Source organism: Heteronotia binoei, chromosome 10 (genome assembly GCF_032191835.1).
Source record: "Heteronotia binoei isolate CCM8104 ecotype False Entrance Well chromosome 10, APGP_CSIRO_Hbin_v1, whole genome shotgun sequence".
Classification (NCBI taxonomy): Eukaryota; Metazoa; Chordata; class Lepidosauria; order Squamata; family Gekkonidae; genus Heteronotia; species Heteronotia binoei.
Genome location: NC_083232.1, coordinates 91807551 through 91826604, shown reverse-complemented (window position 1 = coordinate 91826604; position 19054 = coordinate 91807551). Strand labels below are relative to the sequence as shown.

Sequence of the window (19054 nt, the reverse complement as noted above, 5' to 3'; positions counted from 1 at the left end):
GAGCCACGTGGCTCTTTCGCGCATATTGTGTGGCTCTTGAAGCCCCCATTGCCCCGTTGGCTGGTGGCTTGGAGAATGCATTTAAAGTTGAAGTTGCTTTCTTTCCACCTCCCCTCTCCCCTCATTGATTTGCCTTCCTGTCTTGTAGCTCTCGAACACCTGACATTCATGTCTTGCGGCTCTCAAACATCTGATGTTTATTCTCTGTGGCTCTTACGTTTAGTAAGTTTGGCCACCCCTGTTTTAGTATGTCCCCAGCAGGATCCCTCCCTTTTGCACCCGGCTGCCTTGCCCCATCAGCATCACTAGATAGAAGATGAAGAAGATATTGGATTTATATCCCGCCCTCCACTCCGAAGAGTCTCAGAGCAGCTCACAATCTCCTTTATCTTCCTCCCCCACAACAGGCACCCTGTGAGGTAGATGAAGATATTAGATTTATATCCTGCCCACGCCGAAAAGTCTCAGAGCGGCTCACAATCTCCTTTCCCTTCCTCCCCCACAACAGACACCCTGTGAGGTGGGTGGGGCCGAGAGGGCTCTCACAGCAGCTGCCCTTTCAAGGACAACCTCTGCCAGAGCTATGGCTGACCCAAGGCCGTTCCAGCAGGTGCAAATGGAGGAGTGGGGAATCAAACCCAGTTCTCCCAGATAAGAGTCCGCACACTTCACCACTACACCAAACTGGCTCTCCCCCAAACTTGCACTAGCTTGTCAGCCTCTGGATGGGGGGCAGGGCTTACGGTCTCCTGGAATTATGACTTCAGGCAGGTGGAAGCAGCAGAACACCGTTGGAGTCCAGTGGCACCCTGAAGATTCACCAAGTTTACTTCTGGCTATCAGCTCTGGCGGTGCAAGCACACACACACTCTCTCCCTCTCTCCTTCAGATGCAAGGCGAAGTCGGTTTCAGCGTCTCTGAAGAAGGTTGCACGTGGACATAAATAAACGGAGCCCCAGAATTAAACTTTACAATAGGAAAGAGCCTAGTGGCACCTTTAGAACTAACAAATTTTATCGTCGCATAAGCTTTTGAGAATAGGATTGCCAAGTCCAGTTCAAGAAATCTCTGGGGACTTTGGGGGTGGAGCCAGGAGACATTGGGGGCGGAGCCAGGAGCAAGGGTGTGACAAGCATCATTGAACTCCAAAGGGAATTCTGGCTATCACATTTTAAGAGACCGCACACCTTTTAAGTGCCTTCCCTCCACTGGAAATAAGGATAGGGGCGCCTTCTTTGGGGGCTCATAGATTTGGATCCCTTGGTACAATCCTTTTGAAACTTGGAGGGTACGTTGTGGAGAAGCACTGGATGCTATGCTGCAAATTTGGTGCCTCTACCTCAAAAAACAGCTGCCCCCAGAGCCTCAGGGATCAAGTCTCCATTATAGCCTATGGGAATCGATCTCCACAGGGAATAATGGAGTGCCCAGCAGATATCCCCCTCCCCCACTTTCTGATGCCCCCTCCTGGGGATTGGCAACTCTTGGAGAAACACAGCTCTCTTCCTCAGATGCAAGAGAGCTGTGTTTCTCGAAAGGTGATGCTACAGTGGAATGTAGATACATCCAAGTGGGCAGCCGTGTTGGTCTGAAATCAGAATTACAGAGTTGAAAGGGACCTCCAGGGTCACCTAGTCCAACCCCCCGCACAATGCAGGAGACTCACAAACACCTCTCCCCAAATTCACAGGATGCTCATTGCTGTCAGATGGCCCCCTAGCCTCTGTTTAAAAACCTCCTTCGTTGGTCTTAAAGGGGCAACATGACTCCTACTTTGTGCTACAATAAAATGTGTTAGTCCTAAGGAGGCTACTTGGGCTTTTTCCTATTTTGCACCAACAGACTCCTCCAGGATTAAACTTTGTGGATCTTTCCAGGCGCCTCCCTGGACTCACAATACGGTTCAGAGGAGTTGTAACCGACACTACACTTCCGGTTCCCTCTAGGCAGCAGGGAGGCCATAGAGAGTCCGGGGGGAGGGTTTTGGAGCGGCCGCTTCCTGCCTTGCACGCGAAGAGCTTCCGGGCCCGCAGACAGCGACGTTCGAATGGGAGCCCGAAGTGCCGGTTGGTCCCTGGCGGGGCCTTCCCTCCTGGGCTTCGCTGCTGCTGGCGGGGCGGGTTTCGGGGCGCCGCCGGAGCTGCCTCTCCCGCCATGCGCTTCCGAGCCAAGATCGTCGACGTGGGCTGCCTCAACCACTTTACTCGTGAGTAGGCTTTGGGGGAGCAGCGTGGTGGGGGGGAGACGTCTGCTGGGCACTCCATTATTCCCTATGGAGACTGATTCCTATAAAGAATAATGGAGAATTGATCTGTGGGCATATGGGGCTCTGGGTGGGGGTGGGGGGTAGTTTTTTGAGGCAGAAGCACCAAATTTTCCGCATAGCATCCAGTGCCTCTCCCCAAAATACCCTCCAAGTTTCAAAAGGATTGGACCAGGGGCTCCAATTCCATGAGCCCCCAAAGAAGACGCCCCTATCCTTTCTTGTTTCCAGTGGAGGGAAGGCATTTGAAGGGTGTGCGGTCCCTTTAAAAGTGATGCCCAGAGCTCCCTTGGAGTTACACGCCCAGGGAAATGCTGATTGCCATATTGGGGTCAGGAAGCAATTTTTGTCCCGGCCACTTTGGCCAGGAATCCTGGAAGTTTTAGCTGTCTTTTGGACATGGAGCAGGCGCCACGGTGGGGGTGGGGAGGCATTTGTGAGTTCCCTGCATTGTGTAGGGGGTTGGACTAGATGACCCTGGAGGTCCCTTCCAACTCTTTATGATTCGATGATTCTTCTGTGCCTGATTAATATAGACTTCCTTAATTCTTACATATATGTGTTTATTTCAATGTTGTAGATTGCCCAGAGCCTGGCACATCAAGTTTAATAAATAGTAATCATACATACATACAGGTGGAGAGCGGGTTGGGTGGGGACTTAGTTGCTAAAGAGGACTAATTGGCTGTACTTGTTGTTCATTATTACTCTTTATCTTATTGCTCCGTATCTTAACTCTTTATTAGCCCTACTGGGCAACAACCCCCCTCCTCCTCCCCCCCCCCCCCCCCCGGTTTTTAATGTATCTGTAGGAGTGGCCGTCTACATGTGCTAAGCCACTCAGTCCTCGCTTATACCCAGAATTAAACTTTGTTGGTCTTGGAGGTGCTTAGGGTTGCCAAGTCCAATTCAAGAAATATCTGGGGACTTTGGGGTGGAGCCAGGAGACATTGGGGGTGGAGCCAGGAGCAAGGGTGTGACAAGCATAATTGAACTCCAAAGGGAGTTCTGGCCATCACATTCAAAGGGACCGCACAACTTTCTAAATGCCTTCCTTCCATAGGAAGTAATGAAGGATCAGGGCACCTTCTTTTGGGGCTCGTAGAATTGGACCCCCTGATCCAATCTTTTTTAAAATTGGGGGGGTTGTTTGGGGAGAGGCGTGGGATGCTATACTGAAAGTTTGGTGCCTCTGCCTCAAAAAACAGCCCCTCCAGAGCCTCAGATACCCGCAGATCAATTCTCCATTATTTCCTGTGGGAAATGTCTCCATACGGAACAATACAGTTCCCAGCAGACATTTCCCCCCACCCTGCTTTCTGATGGACCTGAAGCGGGGGGAGGGCCTCCAACCCCGGGGGATCTCCTGCCCACACCTGGGGATTGGCAACCCTAGAGGCGCTACTAGACTCAAACTGAGTTCTCAGATCTGTTTGTTAATTCTTGTGCGTGCATGCTAATTTGCTGCCTCTCTCAGGTTTTACCAACTGTGTTAATCCAATCTTAGCAGTATCTGTTGCTCAGTTATTTATGCAGCTTGATTCTTTTTAGCCCTATTTGGCAATTAAATCCCCTTTCCCCCCTCCCTCCATGTAAGGCTTGAGGAAGTCTGTTTTATGGTATCTGAAGAAGCATGCATGCACATTAAAGTTTATACCCAGAATTAAATGTTGTTGGTCTTAAAGGTGCTACTGGGCTCAAATATTGTTATGTCTCCCAACTGGCTACTTCAAACCAGTGATCACTATGACAAATCTCATTCAAAATGCCTCTACTCTGATCTATGCTCTGATAATTGCTGCTGACTAGCAATATCCCTAACCTTCCAAAGCCAAAAAGAGGACATTTTCATCACTTTCTAAAAATGAGCACAAAACAGGCAGACACACACACAAAAAAAGGGAACATCTTCTCTAAGAAGAGGACCTCTGGGAGCTCTGTTAAAGTTATGCTTTTGAAACTTCCTGCTATGTATTTCAGGTGTTTGACTCAGAGCTGTTCCATAGGAACGGTAAGGAGGTGGTACATCCTAAGGCGCAAGAAGGGATTGTACCGCTTGTGGGCAAAAAAACCACTGACAGTTATCCTAAATCATCTGTAGAAATATTTGTTATCTCTCGGCTTGACTTCGCGAACGAAGATTTAAGAAGGGTGCAGTAGTCCACGTCTGCTGCAGGTTCGCTGGTGGCTGACAATACCAATGCGGGACAGGCAGATCCGGCCACAGTGGCTTCCAGTGGCATCTTCCACCTGCCGTTTCGCCCGTTGCCCATCGCTGCAGGACTTGGTGTGTTGTGGGTTGTGGATGTGGATATGCCCTTCAGGCCTGCGCAGAGGAATTTTTAGGTGAAGCACCGTGTGCGCGGTACTGGCTCCACCCTTTCACCTTGGGGTCATCTGCCATGGCCCAGTAAGCCGGGATGCCGGCAGCGAGTCCTCCAGGTGGTAGGTGTTACATTAACGAGCTCTATCTGCCCGGGTTTGATGTTAGAGTTTTCCTTCTCTTGGCTGGCGAGGTCGGTGAGCCCAGCCTGCCCATCCGGTTATACCGCCGGACATTCGGTCGCACCATGACGTGGCAAACTCTGTGAGAAACGGCGGGGACCAGCGGGAAGGTGTTGCCACGGATGCAGTAATGCAGGAGAGGCCATTGCAGTGACCATCTGCCAGGCATAGCCGGACAGTGACCACGCGGTGTTCACTACACCGGGAAAGGAGAGGCTATGTATTGCGCATACACTTTCCCTGAGGGGGCAGGATACCCAAGAGGGAGCCCACCCCTCCCCCCCCCCATTTGTTATAACAAACAGCTAAATTCCTTCCCCCCTCCTCTCATGATGATTACAAATTTTGCCAAAAATATATCCCTAAGGAGATGTTTGTTGGCTTCATACTCTGCTGTGTGACCCTCAAATGTCCCCTTTTCAACCGTCTCAATGTCAGATGTTTGGAGAACGACAAACTTTAATTCCGGGTATAAGCTTTTGTGTGCATGCGCACTTGTTCGGAAATGTGCATTACACACGAAAGCTGATCCTCAGAATTAAACCTTGCCGGTCTTCAAGGTGCCACTGGACTCAAGCTTTGTTCTGTTGCTTCAGACCAACATGGCCGCTCCCCTGAGCCTGTACGGAGCAGGGTTTTTCTCAGAGTGGTGGGGTCGTGAATGAAGACCCGTGTAGGGGTGACTTGGAGGAAGTGACTTTTGCAGCTCCTCTCTCGGCAGGGACGATCAACACCATCACCAAGCTGACCAAGGCCTGCGCCCTCCGCCTCACGGTGGACAAGCTTTACTTCATCCTGAACGACAGAGTGGCCAATGGAGGCGTGGGCATGTGGTGTGAGCTCTGCCAGGTGAGAGCCACAGGGGAAAGAGCCAGGGCAGCTGCGCCGTTTTGTTTCCTGCTTGGTTCCTTGAACCTCCCTCTGCCCATTGAAAGAGGAGGATTTATACCCTGCCCTTCACTTGGAGTCTCAGAGCGACTTGCAATCTCTTTTCCTTTCCTCTCCCCACAACAGACACCTTGTGAGGGAGGTGGGGCTGAGAGAGCTCTTTTTTTGAGAACTGCTCTTGAGAGAACAGCCCTGGGAGAACTGGGACAGACCCAAGGCCACCCAGCAGCTGCATGTAGAGGAGCAGGGAATCAAACCCGGCTCTCCAGTTTAGAGTCTGCCGCTCTTAACTGCAACACCACACTGGGTCTCGGTGGCCTTGGGAAGGACCAGTCTGCAGGGAAGAAGCTGGGAGAAGGAGGAGACTGCCTTAACTCTTTCTCACAATACGAGAACTCGCGGGGCACTCAATGAAATTGCTGAGCAGTCGGGTTAGAACGGATAAAAGGAAGTCCTTCACCAAAAGGGTGATTAACACATGGAATTCACTGCCACAGGAGGTGCTGGTGGCAACAAGCATAGCCAGCTTCAAGAGGGGTTTAGATAAAAATATGGAGCAGAGGTCCATCAGTGGCTATTAGCCACAGAGTATTGTTGGAACTCTCTGTCTGGGGCAGTGATGCTCTATTCTTGGTGCTTGGGGGGGGGGGTGGGATGGAAGGGCTTCTAGCCCCACTTGTGGACCTCCTGATGGCACTTGGGAGTTGTTGTTTTTTTTGGCAACTGTGTGACACAGAGTGTTGGACTGGATGGGCCATTGGCCTGATCCAACATGGCTTCTCTTATGTTCTTTCCCTTCGTGCTGCTTTTTCCTTTTCCATCCCCTCCTCTTGCTGTGTCAGACCTGTGTTTGTGAGGGTTCCTGAATCCTGGTTGGCCTGGAGCTAGTTTTGAGCAGAAAATAACTGACGGGGGAAGAGGGAAGCACCCTCCTCTGCACTACCCGTTAAGCTACATCAGTACAAAACACGCCCTGGCCTTCTGAACAACAGAAAGCGGACGTGTGCCGTTTGATTAGCCTTCCCGATGCCGTCTTTCAAACTACACAGCGTTCTCTACCACAGGGGTGTCGAACTCATTTGTTATGAGGGCTGGATCTGACATAAATGAGACTTTGTTGGGCCGGGCCATGTCAGGTTGGGCCAGGCCATGCGTGTACCTAGTTAACATTAGGTAGCAGAGATATAAACTTTGTAAAGGACACAGACAAACACACACACACACACACTAAAAACTTAAAACAGGCTTAAAACGTTAGCACTTGTTGATCTTAAAGGTGCTTTCTATGTATTTTTCCCATGGGATCCAGGGAAATGGGCAAAGGAAGCTCTGGCTCTTTCCTTCCTTCCCCAGGGGACTGGGGCGGGGAGAGCCTCAGCCAATAGAAGGAAGAGAAGCTTGGCTCAGTAGCTCTGCTGTGCGATTGAGAGAGCCTGGAAAAACAAGCTCTGCCTCCCCCCCTTCCTCCCTAAGGGAGGAGTTTCAGCTAATGGAGAAAATAGAGGTTTTGCTCTGTAGCTCTTGTGCAATTGAACAAGCCTTGCAAAGCATGCTGTTATGCAGAAGGAAGCAAGCGAGAGGGAGAAGGAAGCAGATGACAGCCAGTTACTCGGGGGGCCTGATAGGAGCCCTCCAGGGGCCTGATTCGGCCCCCGGATGGCATGTTGGACACCCTTGCTCTTGCAAGTATGGGATATTTGGAACAAAAATGTCCTTCCGCATCCAAAGCTGGTGGGTGATGAGGCACCGATATGTAGGCACACAAATACAATTATTTTATTGCCCTTGTTTCATGGCGAGATGTTTGGCACATTCCAGGCGTGGGTGAGACCCGCAGATTCCACTGAGGATGGGGGAAGACATGTTGGCAGAGTGAGGAACACAGCAATGGTGCCCAGCCTGATTAAAGGGTAGAGAGAGGCTTATTTAGGAACTAAAATACTTGATGGGAAAGAGAAGACAAAGAGGTAGGTGCCTAACTACATCTGTAGCTGAGAGAGCGAGGAGACTCAGTGTAGCACGTCCAAGAGGAAGGGGGGTGTTGCCCTAAAAGTAGCAATCTGGAGACAGGCAAGGAATGACACTTAACAGGTGAGAGAAGGTAATGTCCTCACTTTCCTATTCAGGGCTTTTTTAGTAGCAGAAACTCGTTTCCATATTAGACCACACCCCCTGATGCAGCCAATCGTCCTGGAGCTTACAGTAGGCCCTGTAAGAAGAGCCTGTAAGCTCTTAGAGGATTGGCTGCATCAGGGGTGTGCGGCCTAATATGCAAAGGAGCTCCTGCTACAAAAAAAAGCCCTGGGTCCTATTGAATTGTCTTCTTGCTGCCCCCTTCTTCTTTGTACACCAGACATTGCGTTTTCTGCTTTGCTTTCTCTGAATAACAGGCGAAGTCTGTACTCGGTGATGAGCCCAGCCTCTTCGTCCTCTCTTCTCCCGCGGAACTCGCTTTTGTAAAGAGAAGGAGGGGTTTTGCGGTTGTTTTACATCCAGTATTCTCCGTGCCATTGTTCCCAACCCTGCTTTGTTGTTTTAGGGCAATTTCTTTGATGAGTTCCAGATGGAGGGGGTGGCTGCCGAACACAATGAGATTTATTTGGAGCTGACGCCTGAAAACCTCGCCAGAGCCTTAAAAGCTGCCCAGAACGCCAAGGCGGTGAAAATCAAGTTGACCAATAAGCACTGCCCTTGCCTCACGGTCGCTGTGGAGCTGGTGAGGGCCAGAAACACACCTGAATTGTTATCCTTGATGGAATGTGTTGTCCTTTTGTTCTGTGTGTGTCTGTCTCTCTCTCTCTTTTTTTTTTAAACTTACATTTTTATTATTTTTAATATACATCATAATCATAATTAATATAAGATAAAGAAATGAGCATATACATATGTTGGAGAGCCAGTTTGGTGTAGTGCTTAAGTGTGCGGACTCTTATCTGGGAGAACCGGGTTTGATTCCCCACTCCTCCACTTGCACCTGCTAGCATGGCCTTGGGTCAGCCATAGCTCTGGCAGAGGTTGTCCTTGAAAGGGCAGCTGCTGTGAGAGCCCTCTCCAGCCCTACCCACCTCACAGGGTGTCTGTTGTTGGGGAGGAAGGTAAAGGAGATTGCAGGCCGCTCTGAGACTCTGTCTTGAAAGGGCAGCTGCTCTGAGAGCCCTCTCCAGCCTCACCCACCTCATAGGGTGCCTGTTGTGGGGGAGGAAGGTAAAGGAGATTGTAGGCTGCTCTGAGACTCTGTCCTTGAAAGGGCAGCTGCTCTGAGAGCCCTCTCCGGCCTCACCTACCTCACAGGGTGTCTGTTGTGGGGGAGGAAGGTAAAGGAGATTGTGACCGCAGTGAGACTCTTTGGAGTGGAGGGCAGGATATAAATCCAATATCATCATCATCATCTTCTTCTCCATATGTATACATTAATAATAATAATTAAAAAATAAATATTAGAACTTAAATTTCAATACACAGTCTAGTATATGAAGTCAAGATGCGAAAGTTCACTTTTGTACATACATGTTAATACAATACAATGTCTAAATAATTTTTTTGGCATTTTACATTTTTTTTTAAGATTTCTCATTGACAAACTCAAAAAAGGCATGCCATTTTTCTATAAAATTCTCACCTGCCTTACGGTTTTCACTGAGTAAGAGTTGAGAAGCTATCTTATCTTGGATTACAATGTCCCACACCTTCTGGAACCAAAGAGTTAGGGAAGGAATTTTTACTAATTTCCAGTATTTAGCCAGTATAATTTTTCCTGCCAGAAGTAGTAGTGATATTAGTTCTGCTTTAAGAGAAAAGAAATTACTGTGTGGCCAGAAATTTAAGAGAATAGATTCTGGGGTTCATGGGACTGATTCATTAACTATTTCATCTATCTTGTCTATTATTGCAGTCCAGTAGGCTTGGATTTTTTTGGCAGGACCACCAACGGTGTAGAAATGTTCCTGTCTCTCCACAACCTTTCCAGCAGAAGGAATTGGGAATCAGCTTTGCATGACATAAAGAATGTTGAGTTAAATACCACCTGGAAAATACTTTGTAATGTTGTCACTTGAAAATTGTAGATTTAGATTTGAACAGTGGGGAGGTCCTTAGTTTTGACCATGGTTCCTCTGTTAGTTGTGTGGAACAGTCTTTTTGCCATGAGTTTTGTCTCTCTCTCTCTTTTTGAATATTATAACTATTATATCCAACTGCTGAGAACAAGCCTTTACAAACACCTCCCCCCAGCTTCATCTCTGGTGTGTCTAGTGATGGGGGAGAGTCAGCAGCCCAAAGACCAAGTTGTAGGTTCCCCCCCCCTCCCCCTGTTCTGCATCCCTCTGCTATACATGAAGCTTCAACCATACCCATAGTCTGGGCTCTACAGATCAAAGTGATTTTGGTGGACTGGCTAACAAAAGTCATCAGAAACAACGTGGCCAGTGTCGTTACAGGGATTCGGTCTTTCTAAACGTGACCGTGGATTTGATTGAACGTTTTTCCTTCTCCATAGCCATCCTTGTCCAGCAGTAGCCGCATCGTGACTCACGACATTCCAGCGAGAGTCATCCCAAGGAAACTCTGGAGTGACTTCAGCGAGCCGATCATCCCGGATTTTGATGTGAGCTTTTTTTTTCTTTTCTTTTTTTACATTTTCACAAGATAAAACTTTTTTTTCGATACAGTTTCAGCAGCACGGGGGGTTAGAGGAACATCTCGGTCGGCAATAATTCTACCTTTTTTATGTTGTGTAAGGAAATCGTTCCTTCTGCTGCAGGGGGCTGCAAGGGGGAGGGAAGGAAACGCAGGAGGGAAAATGCAAAATACGCACAGGTGGGAGGGAGTGAAGAAAACAGGAGATACGAAGAAAGTGCGGGTGGAACAAGTGGGTATGAGGAAGTAAGAAAAAAAGAGCAAGCAGAGCCTATATAGGGAGGGAGACCAGTAAGGGGGGGCAATATGATTCCCCCCACACACACACACACACAAATCCATTCAGGTCCCTCACTTGTAATTTTTAACCAGCAATGTTGAGTCTTTTTGTGTTTCTTGGAATGGATTTCTGACCTTCAGATCTGCTGAGAGATTGTACCTTCCTTCTCTGGTTCAGGTAGTACGTCAGAAGGCCGTTGGTCAGTCAGAATTTGTTTCGCTCAGTATACTTACTGGCTTGAGTATATCTTTTGAGCTTCATGTTTGTGCTATTTGAAACTCCTGTTACAAGTTAGATGTGAGCTTCACCTTCCATTTTCATATTTTCCAATTATCTCAGCATAAATGGATTGACTTCTTTGAGACCCACATTCCCCTCATTTGGGAAAATACGTCTTCTGCTGGCACCCAAAAGAGAATGCACCTATAAGATTCCCCATTATTAGAATACCCTACCTTGCCCCACTGTTGTCAACTTCTCTGTTTAAATGTACCTTGTTCTCCCCTGAGTCCATTGTCATCTTGTAGATATTTCCAAGGGTGGAATTCTAGCAGGAGCTCCTTTGCACATTAGGCCACACCCCCATGATGTAGCCAATCCTCCAAGAGCTTACAAAAAAAAAGCCTTGTGGAGGATTGGCTGCATCAGAGGGGTGTGGCCTAATACACAAAGGAGCTCCTGCTAGAATTCCACCCTTGGATATTTCTAAGATAGGTTTTTGTTCCGTCTGCAATTGAAGCCATCGGCCAGTAATACTATGGGATGTTTGTGATGTGCCTCTAGTGTCTTCAATGGGCGTCAATGTGGCAGATGTGGTTCAATGTGGCCAAGTGCAAAGTAATGCACATTGGGGCCAAGAATCCCAGCTGAAAATACAAGTTGATGGGGTGTGAACTGGCAGAGACTGACCAAGAGAGAGATCTTGGGGTCGTGGTAGGTAACTCACTGAAAATGTCAAGACAGTGTGCGATTGCAATAAAAAAGGCCAGCGCCATGCTGGGTATTATTAGGAAGGGAATTGAAAACAAATCAGCCAGTATCATAATGCCCCTGTATAAATCGATAGTGCGGTCTCATTTGGAATACTGTGTGCAAATCTGGTCACCGCACCTCAAAAAGGATATTATAGCATTGGAAAAAGTGCAGAAAAGGGCAACTAGAATGATTACAGGTTTGGAACACTTTCCCTATGAAGAAAGGTTAAAACGCTTGGGGCTCTTTAGCTTGGAGAAACGTCGACTGCGTGGTGACATGATAGAGGTTTGCAAGATAATGCATGGGATGGAGAAGGTTGAGAAAGAAGTCCTTTTCTCCCTTTCTCACAATACAAGAACTCGTGGGCATTCAATGAAATTGCTGAGCAGTCGGGTTCGAACGGATAAAAGGAGGTACTTCTTCACCCAAAGGGTGATTAACATGTGGAATTCACTGCCACAGGAGGTGGTGGCGGCTACAAGCATAGCCAGCTTCAAGAGGGTTACATAAAAATATGGAGCAGAGGTCCATCAGTGGCTATTAGCCACAGTGTGTGTGTGTGTGTGTGTGTGTGTGTGTGTGTGTGTATATATATATATATATATATATATATATATATATATATATATATATATATGTATACACACTGTGTAAATTTTTGGCCACTGTGTGACACAGAGTGTTGGACTGGATGGGCCATTGGCCTGATCCAACATGGCTTCTCTTATGTTCTTCTGTGACACAGAGTGTTGGACTGGATGGGCCACTGGCCTGATCCAACATGGCTTCTCTTATGTTCTTAAGTGACACAGAGTGTTGGACTGGATGGGCCACTGGCCTGATCCAACATGGCTTCTCTTATGTTCTTCTGTGACACAGAGTGTTGGACTGGATGGGCCATGGGCCTGATCCAACATGGCTTCTCTTATGTTCTTAAGTGACACAGAGTGTTGGACTGGATGGGCCACTGGCCTGATCCAACATGGCTTCTCTTATGTTCTTAAGTGACACAGAGTGTAGGACTGGAGGGGCCACTGGCCTGATCCAACATGGCTTCTCTTATGTTCTTAAGTGACACAGAGTGTTGGACTGGATGGGCCATTGGCCTGATCCAACATGGCTTCTCTTATGTTCTTAATGCACTTGTTCTGCTTTCGTAGGTCAGCATTTATCTACCGGCCTTGAAGACCATGAAGAGCATCGTGGAGAGGATGAAGAACATCAGCAACTCTATAGTGAGTTACTTGCATTCTGACTGCATGGGGAGAACTGGTCACATTCTCTAAGGAGGGTTTTTGCTTTAGACCCAAGCAGTTCCCGTCTTGGCGGAGGTTTCTGGGCCTCCCTGGGCTGTGGTGTCTGGCATGAGAGATAGAAGCCTCAGCCCATTTAGCAGGGAAGGAGCAATGGCCCTGCTAACTCCCAATTGCGGCTAGCTACCAAGGTCAACTACACTTGACGGCAGAACTGAAAAAAATAAAGCTAGTCTTCCACTGGAGTCAACGCTGTATATTGTGGGTTGTAGAACAAAATAGGAGTCGATGGCACCTTTAAGACCAGCTTAGTTTTATTCAGAACGTAAGCTTTCGTGTGCTGTCTAAGCACACTTCATCAGACGAGGAATCCAGCACAGTGAGCAAAGCCATACAGAGCTGGTAGGCAGTGGCCCAGAATGCAACATGGTACAGATTTAAGAACCAACGACAGTGAAGTAAAATTGTCTGGTAGGCAGTGGTTTAGAATAGTGAAATTAACAAAGTGAGCAAATCTTTTGATCTGAGCAGCATGAGCATGCAAAAGCAACAAAACAGTAGTGTGTTAAAATGTGAGAGTATCTGCCTGCTATGAACCGGGGCCAAAAGGAAGGAATTATTATGTTTTCCCATCCAACTAACCCACCTTTAAACATGCAACATACATATAGTTTGTCATTAGGAGAAAAATACATAAATTTAGCGGGTGATGGGTTCAATATATGTAATGGGATAAGCAACCAATGTCCCTGTTGGAGTGTGCCAATACGACTAAAAGAGAAATACATTGGCTAGTGATATTCTAGTCCACCTAATTTACTTTTTAACATGTAAACATTCTAATTTGCCATAGAAAAAAAAGAATATAATAAAATATATTAAAAAGGGGTAAAGTATATGTAATGAGATGCAGTTGTCCTTCTGTGTATCTGTTGCTCTATCTACAGGTATATTTTCAGGCCCACCTATCCTTTTGAGGCACGCTAAGCAGAGAGTACTTGCTGGTTATTAGATACCACAGTTGTTTCCCTTCCCTTTTAGGTAATAGAAGCAAATCGAAATGGGGACATGAACTTGAAAATTGAAACCGAACTCGTGTCTGTCACAACTCATTTCAAGGAACTCGGGAATCCTCCCTGGGGTAGGTTTTCCTTTCCCCTTTCAGAGAAAAGATCTTTGTTTCTTAAATTTATATCCCAGCCACCCCATAGTGGGCTCAGGGTGGCTGACAACCAGTAAAAACACAACATGGAAGCATGAGACATAAACAACAAAATACTATACCATAAAACAAGCAGTTAAAATTATATTGTCAGTGCTACCGATACCATCCAAGGATCTTGTCAGGTATGGCACTCGTGATGCTAATGCTGTGATGTTGGCCAAGTTTGTCATGATGTTAATACAATAACGTTGGCCAATTAAGTAATGGGATCTGAGAAGTTTAACAGGTTGGCACACAAGGAAATTGTTGCTTCAAAGCATTCCAACTGTTTCGAAAACCCCACTTGCAAGAATTTTTAGGTTGGGACAGAAATCTGGTACCCACGTGAACATCAACTGATATTTATAACTTGCCTGCTGAAAATAAGGTCGCGTTGGTTCTGTTAACTCTGTTTCATAGAATCATAGATTTGGAAGGGACCTCCTGGGTCATCTAGTCCAACCCCTTGCACAATGCAGTCAGAAGTCCTTCATATAATTTGGGGACGGTAATGGTCACCCTCGCAGGGTTGATGTGACAGAAATATAAGTATTCTAGTATATTCTACATCAGTCAGCTTGAGGCCCCACTGGTTGCCACCTCAGACTGTTCACCAAGTGATTTATCGCTGATCTCGAAAGGAGGTTTTGCAGTGAGCACAAAGTTTCTTCTTTATGTGAATTTGTAGTTTCTGGAACCGGCTCTCAAAATTCGACCCAGGATCCGGAGAGCATGGCGAAGGCATGCATCGACATCAAGAAGTTTCTTCAGTTCCTTGCTGGGCAGCATGTGAATCCGACAAAGGCCCTGTGCAGTGAGTGCTCTTTTTGGCCTCTTCTTTTGATGAGTTGTTTCCTGTCCTGGAGAGCAGCGGGGAGGCAGCAAATCATGGAACTTTCTTGGGAGGCACTGCTCTGTCCTTTCTGTATGAGCAGGTCCCCAAGTTATCTTGCGTGAATGCGCTTTTGGATGTCCTTTCTTAAAAGGCTACAAGCATAGAGGGGATTGGAGAAACATAGAGCAGAGGCCCATCAGTGACTGTTAGCTGCAAAGTATAGATGGAATACTCTGTCTGGGGCAGAGATGGTCTGTATTAAGAACATAAGAGAAGCCATGTTGGATCAGGCCAATGGCCCATCCAGTCCAACACTGTGTCACACAGTGGCCAAAAAATTTATATATACACACACACTGTGGCTAATAGCCACTGATGGACCTCTGCTCCATATTTTTATCTAAACCCCTCTTGAAGGTGGCCATGCTTGTGGCCGCCACCACCTCCTGTGGCAGTGAATTCCACATGTTAATCACCCTCTGGGTGAAGAAGTACTTCCTTTTATCCGTTTTAACCTGTCTGCTCAACAATTTCATGGAATGCCCATGAGTTCTTGTATTGTGAGAAAGGGAGAAAAGTACCTCTTTCTCTACTTTCTCCATCCCATGCATTATCTTGTAAACCTCTATCATGTCACCCCGCAGTCGACGTTTCTCCAAGCTAAAGAGACCCAAGCGTTTCAACCTTTCTTCATAGGGAAAGTGTTCCAGCCCTTTAATCATTCTAGTTGCCCTTTTCTGGACTTTCTCCAATGCTATAATATCCTTTTTGAGGTGCAGCGACCAGAACTGCACGCAGTACTCCAAATGAGACCGCACCATCGATTTATACAAGGGCATTATGATACTGGCTGATTTGTTTTCAATTCCTTTCCTAATAATTCCCAGCATGGCGTTGGCCTTTTTTATTGCAAACGCACACTGTCTTGACATTTTCTTGGTGCTTGGGGGGGGGAGGGCAACAGTGGGAGGGCTTCTAGTGTCCTGGCCCCACTAGTGGACCTCCTGATGGCACTTTTTTTTGGGCCAGTGTGTTGACAGTGTTGGACTGGGTGGGCCATTAGCTTGATCCATCATGACTTCTCTTATGTTCCTAGGTTGTTTAGAATTGCAGATTTGAAAACTGTTGTGTTCCTAAGACTACAACAGCTGATTTGGAAGCATCTCCCGATGCCTTGATGGGTGTGGTTGTGTGGAGAAAGTAGTAGTAATGTGATGGAAAGATTTGGAAAGTAGTAATAATGTGATGGTTCCAGGCATTTAATCCCTGATTAGTCTGGGAGACATCTGCTGTGCTAGCAAACTGGTTTGCCTACATAAACATCCTGATTTCCTACAGGCTGGTATACTGGATTGTCATCCCTAATGGTCTGCCTGAATAATGCTGAAAAGTAATCAGGCTGACCTGGCATGCAGTGGCCAGAATAGTAACTAGTGTTGGTTGGAGAGGGCATATAACAGCTGCAGTTAGAAAATTGTCTAGAATTTGTATAATTTCTGGGCAGCGTGCTTGATGCCGCGCTTGAGCCAAAGAGTCCCGTATGTCTCATTTTAAGGTAACAGAAGGAATGTGTTTTCTCACTTGTTCTGCAACAAGCTCTGAGGATATTAGCAGGAGTTTGCCCCAGCTTTTTGAGGAGGCTACGAGGCCTTGAAAGCATTGGAAGAGCCCTGCTGGATCAGACCAGCGATCCCTCTAGTCCAGCGTCCTGTCTCTCACAGTGGCTAGCCAATTCTTCTGGAGGGCCAGCAACAGAGGCCGAGACCTTCTCCTGATGTTGCCTCCTCGCTCTGGGATTCAGAGGTTTTGTGCCTCTGAACATGGAACGTTTTCTTTATAAGAAGGCATTCCAAGCATGTTCACTTTCTACTATCCAGAGTCTGGCTCATACCCAATTTATCCAGTCTTTGGTTTGACTGTTCAAATGGTTTTTAATCTTCTACTACTGTGCTCCTGGAGAGCCAGTTTGGTGCAGTGGTTAAGTGTGCGGACTCTTATCTGGGAGAACCGGGTTTGATTCCCCACTCCTCCACTTGCACCTGCTGGAATGGCCTTGGGTCAGCCGTAGCTCTCACAGGAATTGTCCTTGAAAGGGCAGCTTCTGGGAGAGCTCCCTCAGCCCCACCCACCTCACAGGGTGTCTGTTGTGGTGGTGGGGGAGGTAAAGGAGATTGTGAGCCGCTCTGAGATTCAGAGCGGAGGGTGGGATACAAATCCAATGTCGTCGTCTTCTTACAAATTGAACGTGATCCGTTTAGTTTTACGATGAGGTCATTTTGCTGTATCCCTGCATTGCTCCGGAGGCCTGCCTGGCTCTGTCAAGGAATCTCCCCAGCTGATGCCTCATGGACTGCAAAGAGATCGTAGCCCAGCTCGGGGGGAGAGGGTTGTTCTGAACCTCAAGCTGCTTGGCTGTGGACTGCCCAGCCCCCCACACTAGAGGATCTGGCCACTACTCATGAGCCACAAGGTTATGGCGTTTGGGGCCTCGTGGCATCGTTTCCAAACGAGACTTGTCTTTTGCAGATATTGTAAGCGAGAGAATGGTTCACTTCATCCTGCTCCATGAGGACGTTTCCCTTCAGTATTTCATTCCGGCCCTTGCGTGAATTGAGCTGCCATCCCACACACTGCCGTTATCCGTGCCAGCCTCCCCTCTCAAGGTGTCGAAATAAAGAACAGAAGGGTTTAGATGGTAGTCACCTTATGTTTTTAACTGTTTTTCTGTGTTTAGAAGAATATTTTTAGAGTCTTGCTTCACTTGTAAATACATCTCGATATCTGTTGGTATTTATATCTTTTATTAAACCATTTTTTGGCAGTTTTGGTCGTTCTCTTTTTTATGAAGAAGAATCAAGTTCTGATGTTATGACGAAGAAAGTCACCTTTTAAGTATGAAGCAGGGGTGGCCAAACTTGCTTAACCTAGGAGTCACGTAAAATAAATGTCTGATGTTTGAGAGCCGCAAGACATGAACAATCAGATGTTTGAGAGCCGCAGGACGGAGGGAGGAAGGAAAAAAGGAAAATAGATGGGGGAGGGGGGACAAATGGAAAGAAAGCAACTTTAAGTACATTCTCCAAGCTGCTGGCTGGCTTGGCTTGGAGAAGTGATTTAAAGAGAGAAATGCCTTCTCCAAGCTGGCCAACAGGGTAGGGGGGGCTTCAAGAGCCACATCATGTGTGTGAAAGAGCCACATGTGGCTCCCGACCCACAGTTTGGCCACCCCTGGTATAAAGTTTGATTTGTCACAGTTGGGAGAATGCTGGGCTGTATCCTGCCAACTTTTCCACTAGCAAAAAAGGGAGAAGCAGTTTGGGTCGTTCTCTTTTTATGAAGAAGAATTAAGTTTTGTGGTTATGAAGAAGAAAGCCGCTTTTTAAATAGAAAGTTTGATTTCTCAGAGTTGGGGGAACATTGGGCTGTATCCTGCCAGCTTTTCCACTAGCAAAAGAGGGAGAAAGAGCCCCTTTTGATCGCCCACAAGGTTTGCTAGGGCTCGTGGCACCCCGTATGGTGACTGAAGTGAAAAAAATCGGAAGAGCAGAAGATCTGATAGGATCCGTGTTACTGATGGTGTTTAAAAACATACACACACAAACTGGGAAACAGAAATTTCACTCTTGTATCAAGAAGAGACGATATTGGATTTGTATTCCGCCCTTCACTACCCGAAGGAGTCTCAGAGCGGTTTACAATCTCCTTTCCTTTCCCCTCTCCACAGAGGTAGGTGGAGCTGAGAGAGCTCTAACAGAAATTGCTCTTGAGAGGAACAGCTCTGTGAGAACTTGTGACTGACTCAAGGTTACATCAGTGGGCGCATGTGGAGGAGTGGGGAATCAAACCCGGTTCTCTCAGATAAGAGTCTGCACGCTTAACCACTACACCAAACTGACTTAACCACTACACCAAATTGGCTCTCAAAAAAATAAGCAAGTGGCATCATAATTATAATTTTTATGAGGTATACCACATTCCTCCAGTAATCTGAGTGACATTTTTAGTTTAGCAGTGGAGAAGGGACCCTGTGGCTGAGGAGGTGAGGGGGGGAAACCATCTAATCTCAGTATCCAGACAAAGAACTGAGGATTGCTGGGAACTTACACTCCCAGGAACATTACTGGAGGACGACAAGAAGAAGACTGGCCAGAGAGGCAGCAGCTGGAGGGAACTTGCTTCTCCTTCCTCTAATTTCAGTTTATACACACTTGGTAAA

At 47.1% G+C, this 19054-nt stretch overlaps 1 protein-coding gene across 2 annotated transcripts; it reads left to right on the top strand.

The window, feature by feature from the left end:
- Positions 1–1951: 1951 nt before the first annotated feature.
- On the top strand, positions 1952–17662 carry HUS1 (HUS1 checkpoint clamp component). Of its 2 annotated transcripts, XM_060247770.1 has the most exons (8): positions 1952–2206; positions 5490–5617; positions 8196–8372; positions 10152–10259; positions 12707–12781; positions 13841–13940; positions 14692–14817; positions 17365–17662. In XM_060247770.1, the coding sequence occupies exons 1-8, from the start codon at positions 2155–2157 to the stop codon at positions 17445–17447; spliced, it is 849 nt and encodes a 282-aa protein (XP_060103753.1). In that variant the 5' UTR covers positions 1952–2154; the 3' UTR covers positions 17448–17662. The 2 variants fall into 2 exon arrangements, with proteins under 2 accessions (XP_060103753.1, XP_060103754.1); XM_060247771.1 differs by lacking the exon at positions 14692–14817 and having other exon boundaries at positions 1997–2206.
- Positions 17663–19054: the final 1392 nt, after the last annotated feature.

Bases quoted from the DNA above. Each gene is read 5' to 3' on its own strand.
- HUS1 (XM_060247770.1), top strand. From the start codon at position 2,155: ATGCGCTTCCGAGCCAAGATCGTCGACGTGGGCTGCCTCAACCACTTT. The intron at 5,618-8,195 runs GTGAGAGCCACA...TTGTTGTTTTAG, and splicing joins TGTGGTGTGAGCTCTGCCAG to GGCAATTTCTTTGATGAGTT. The intron at 10,260-12,706 runs GTGAGCTTTTTT...CTGCTTTCGTAG, and splicing joins CGATCATCCCGGATTTTGAT to GTCAGCATTTATCTACCGGC.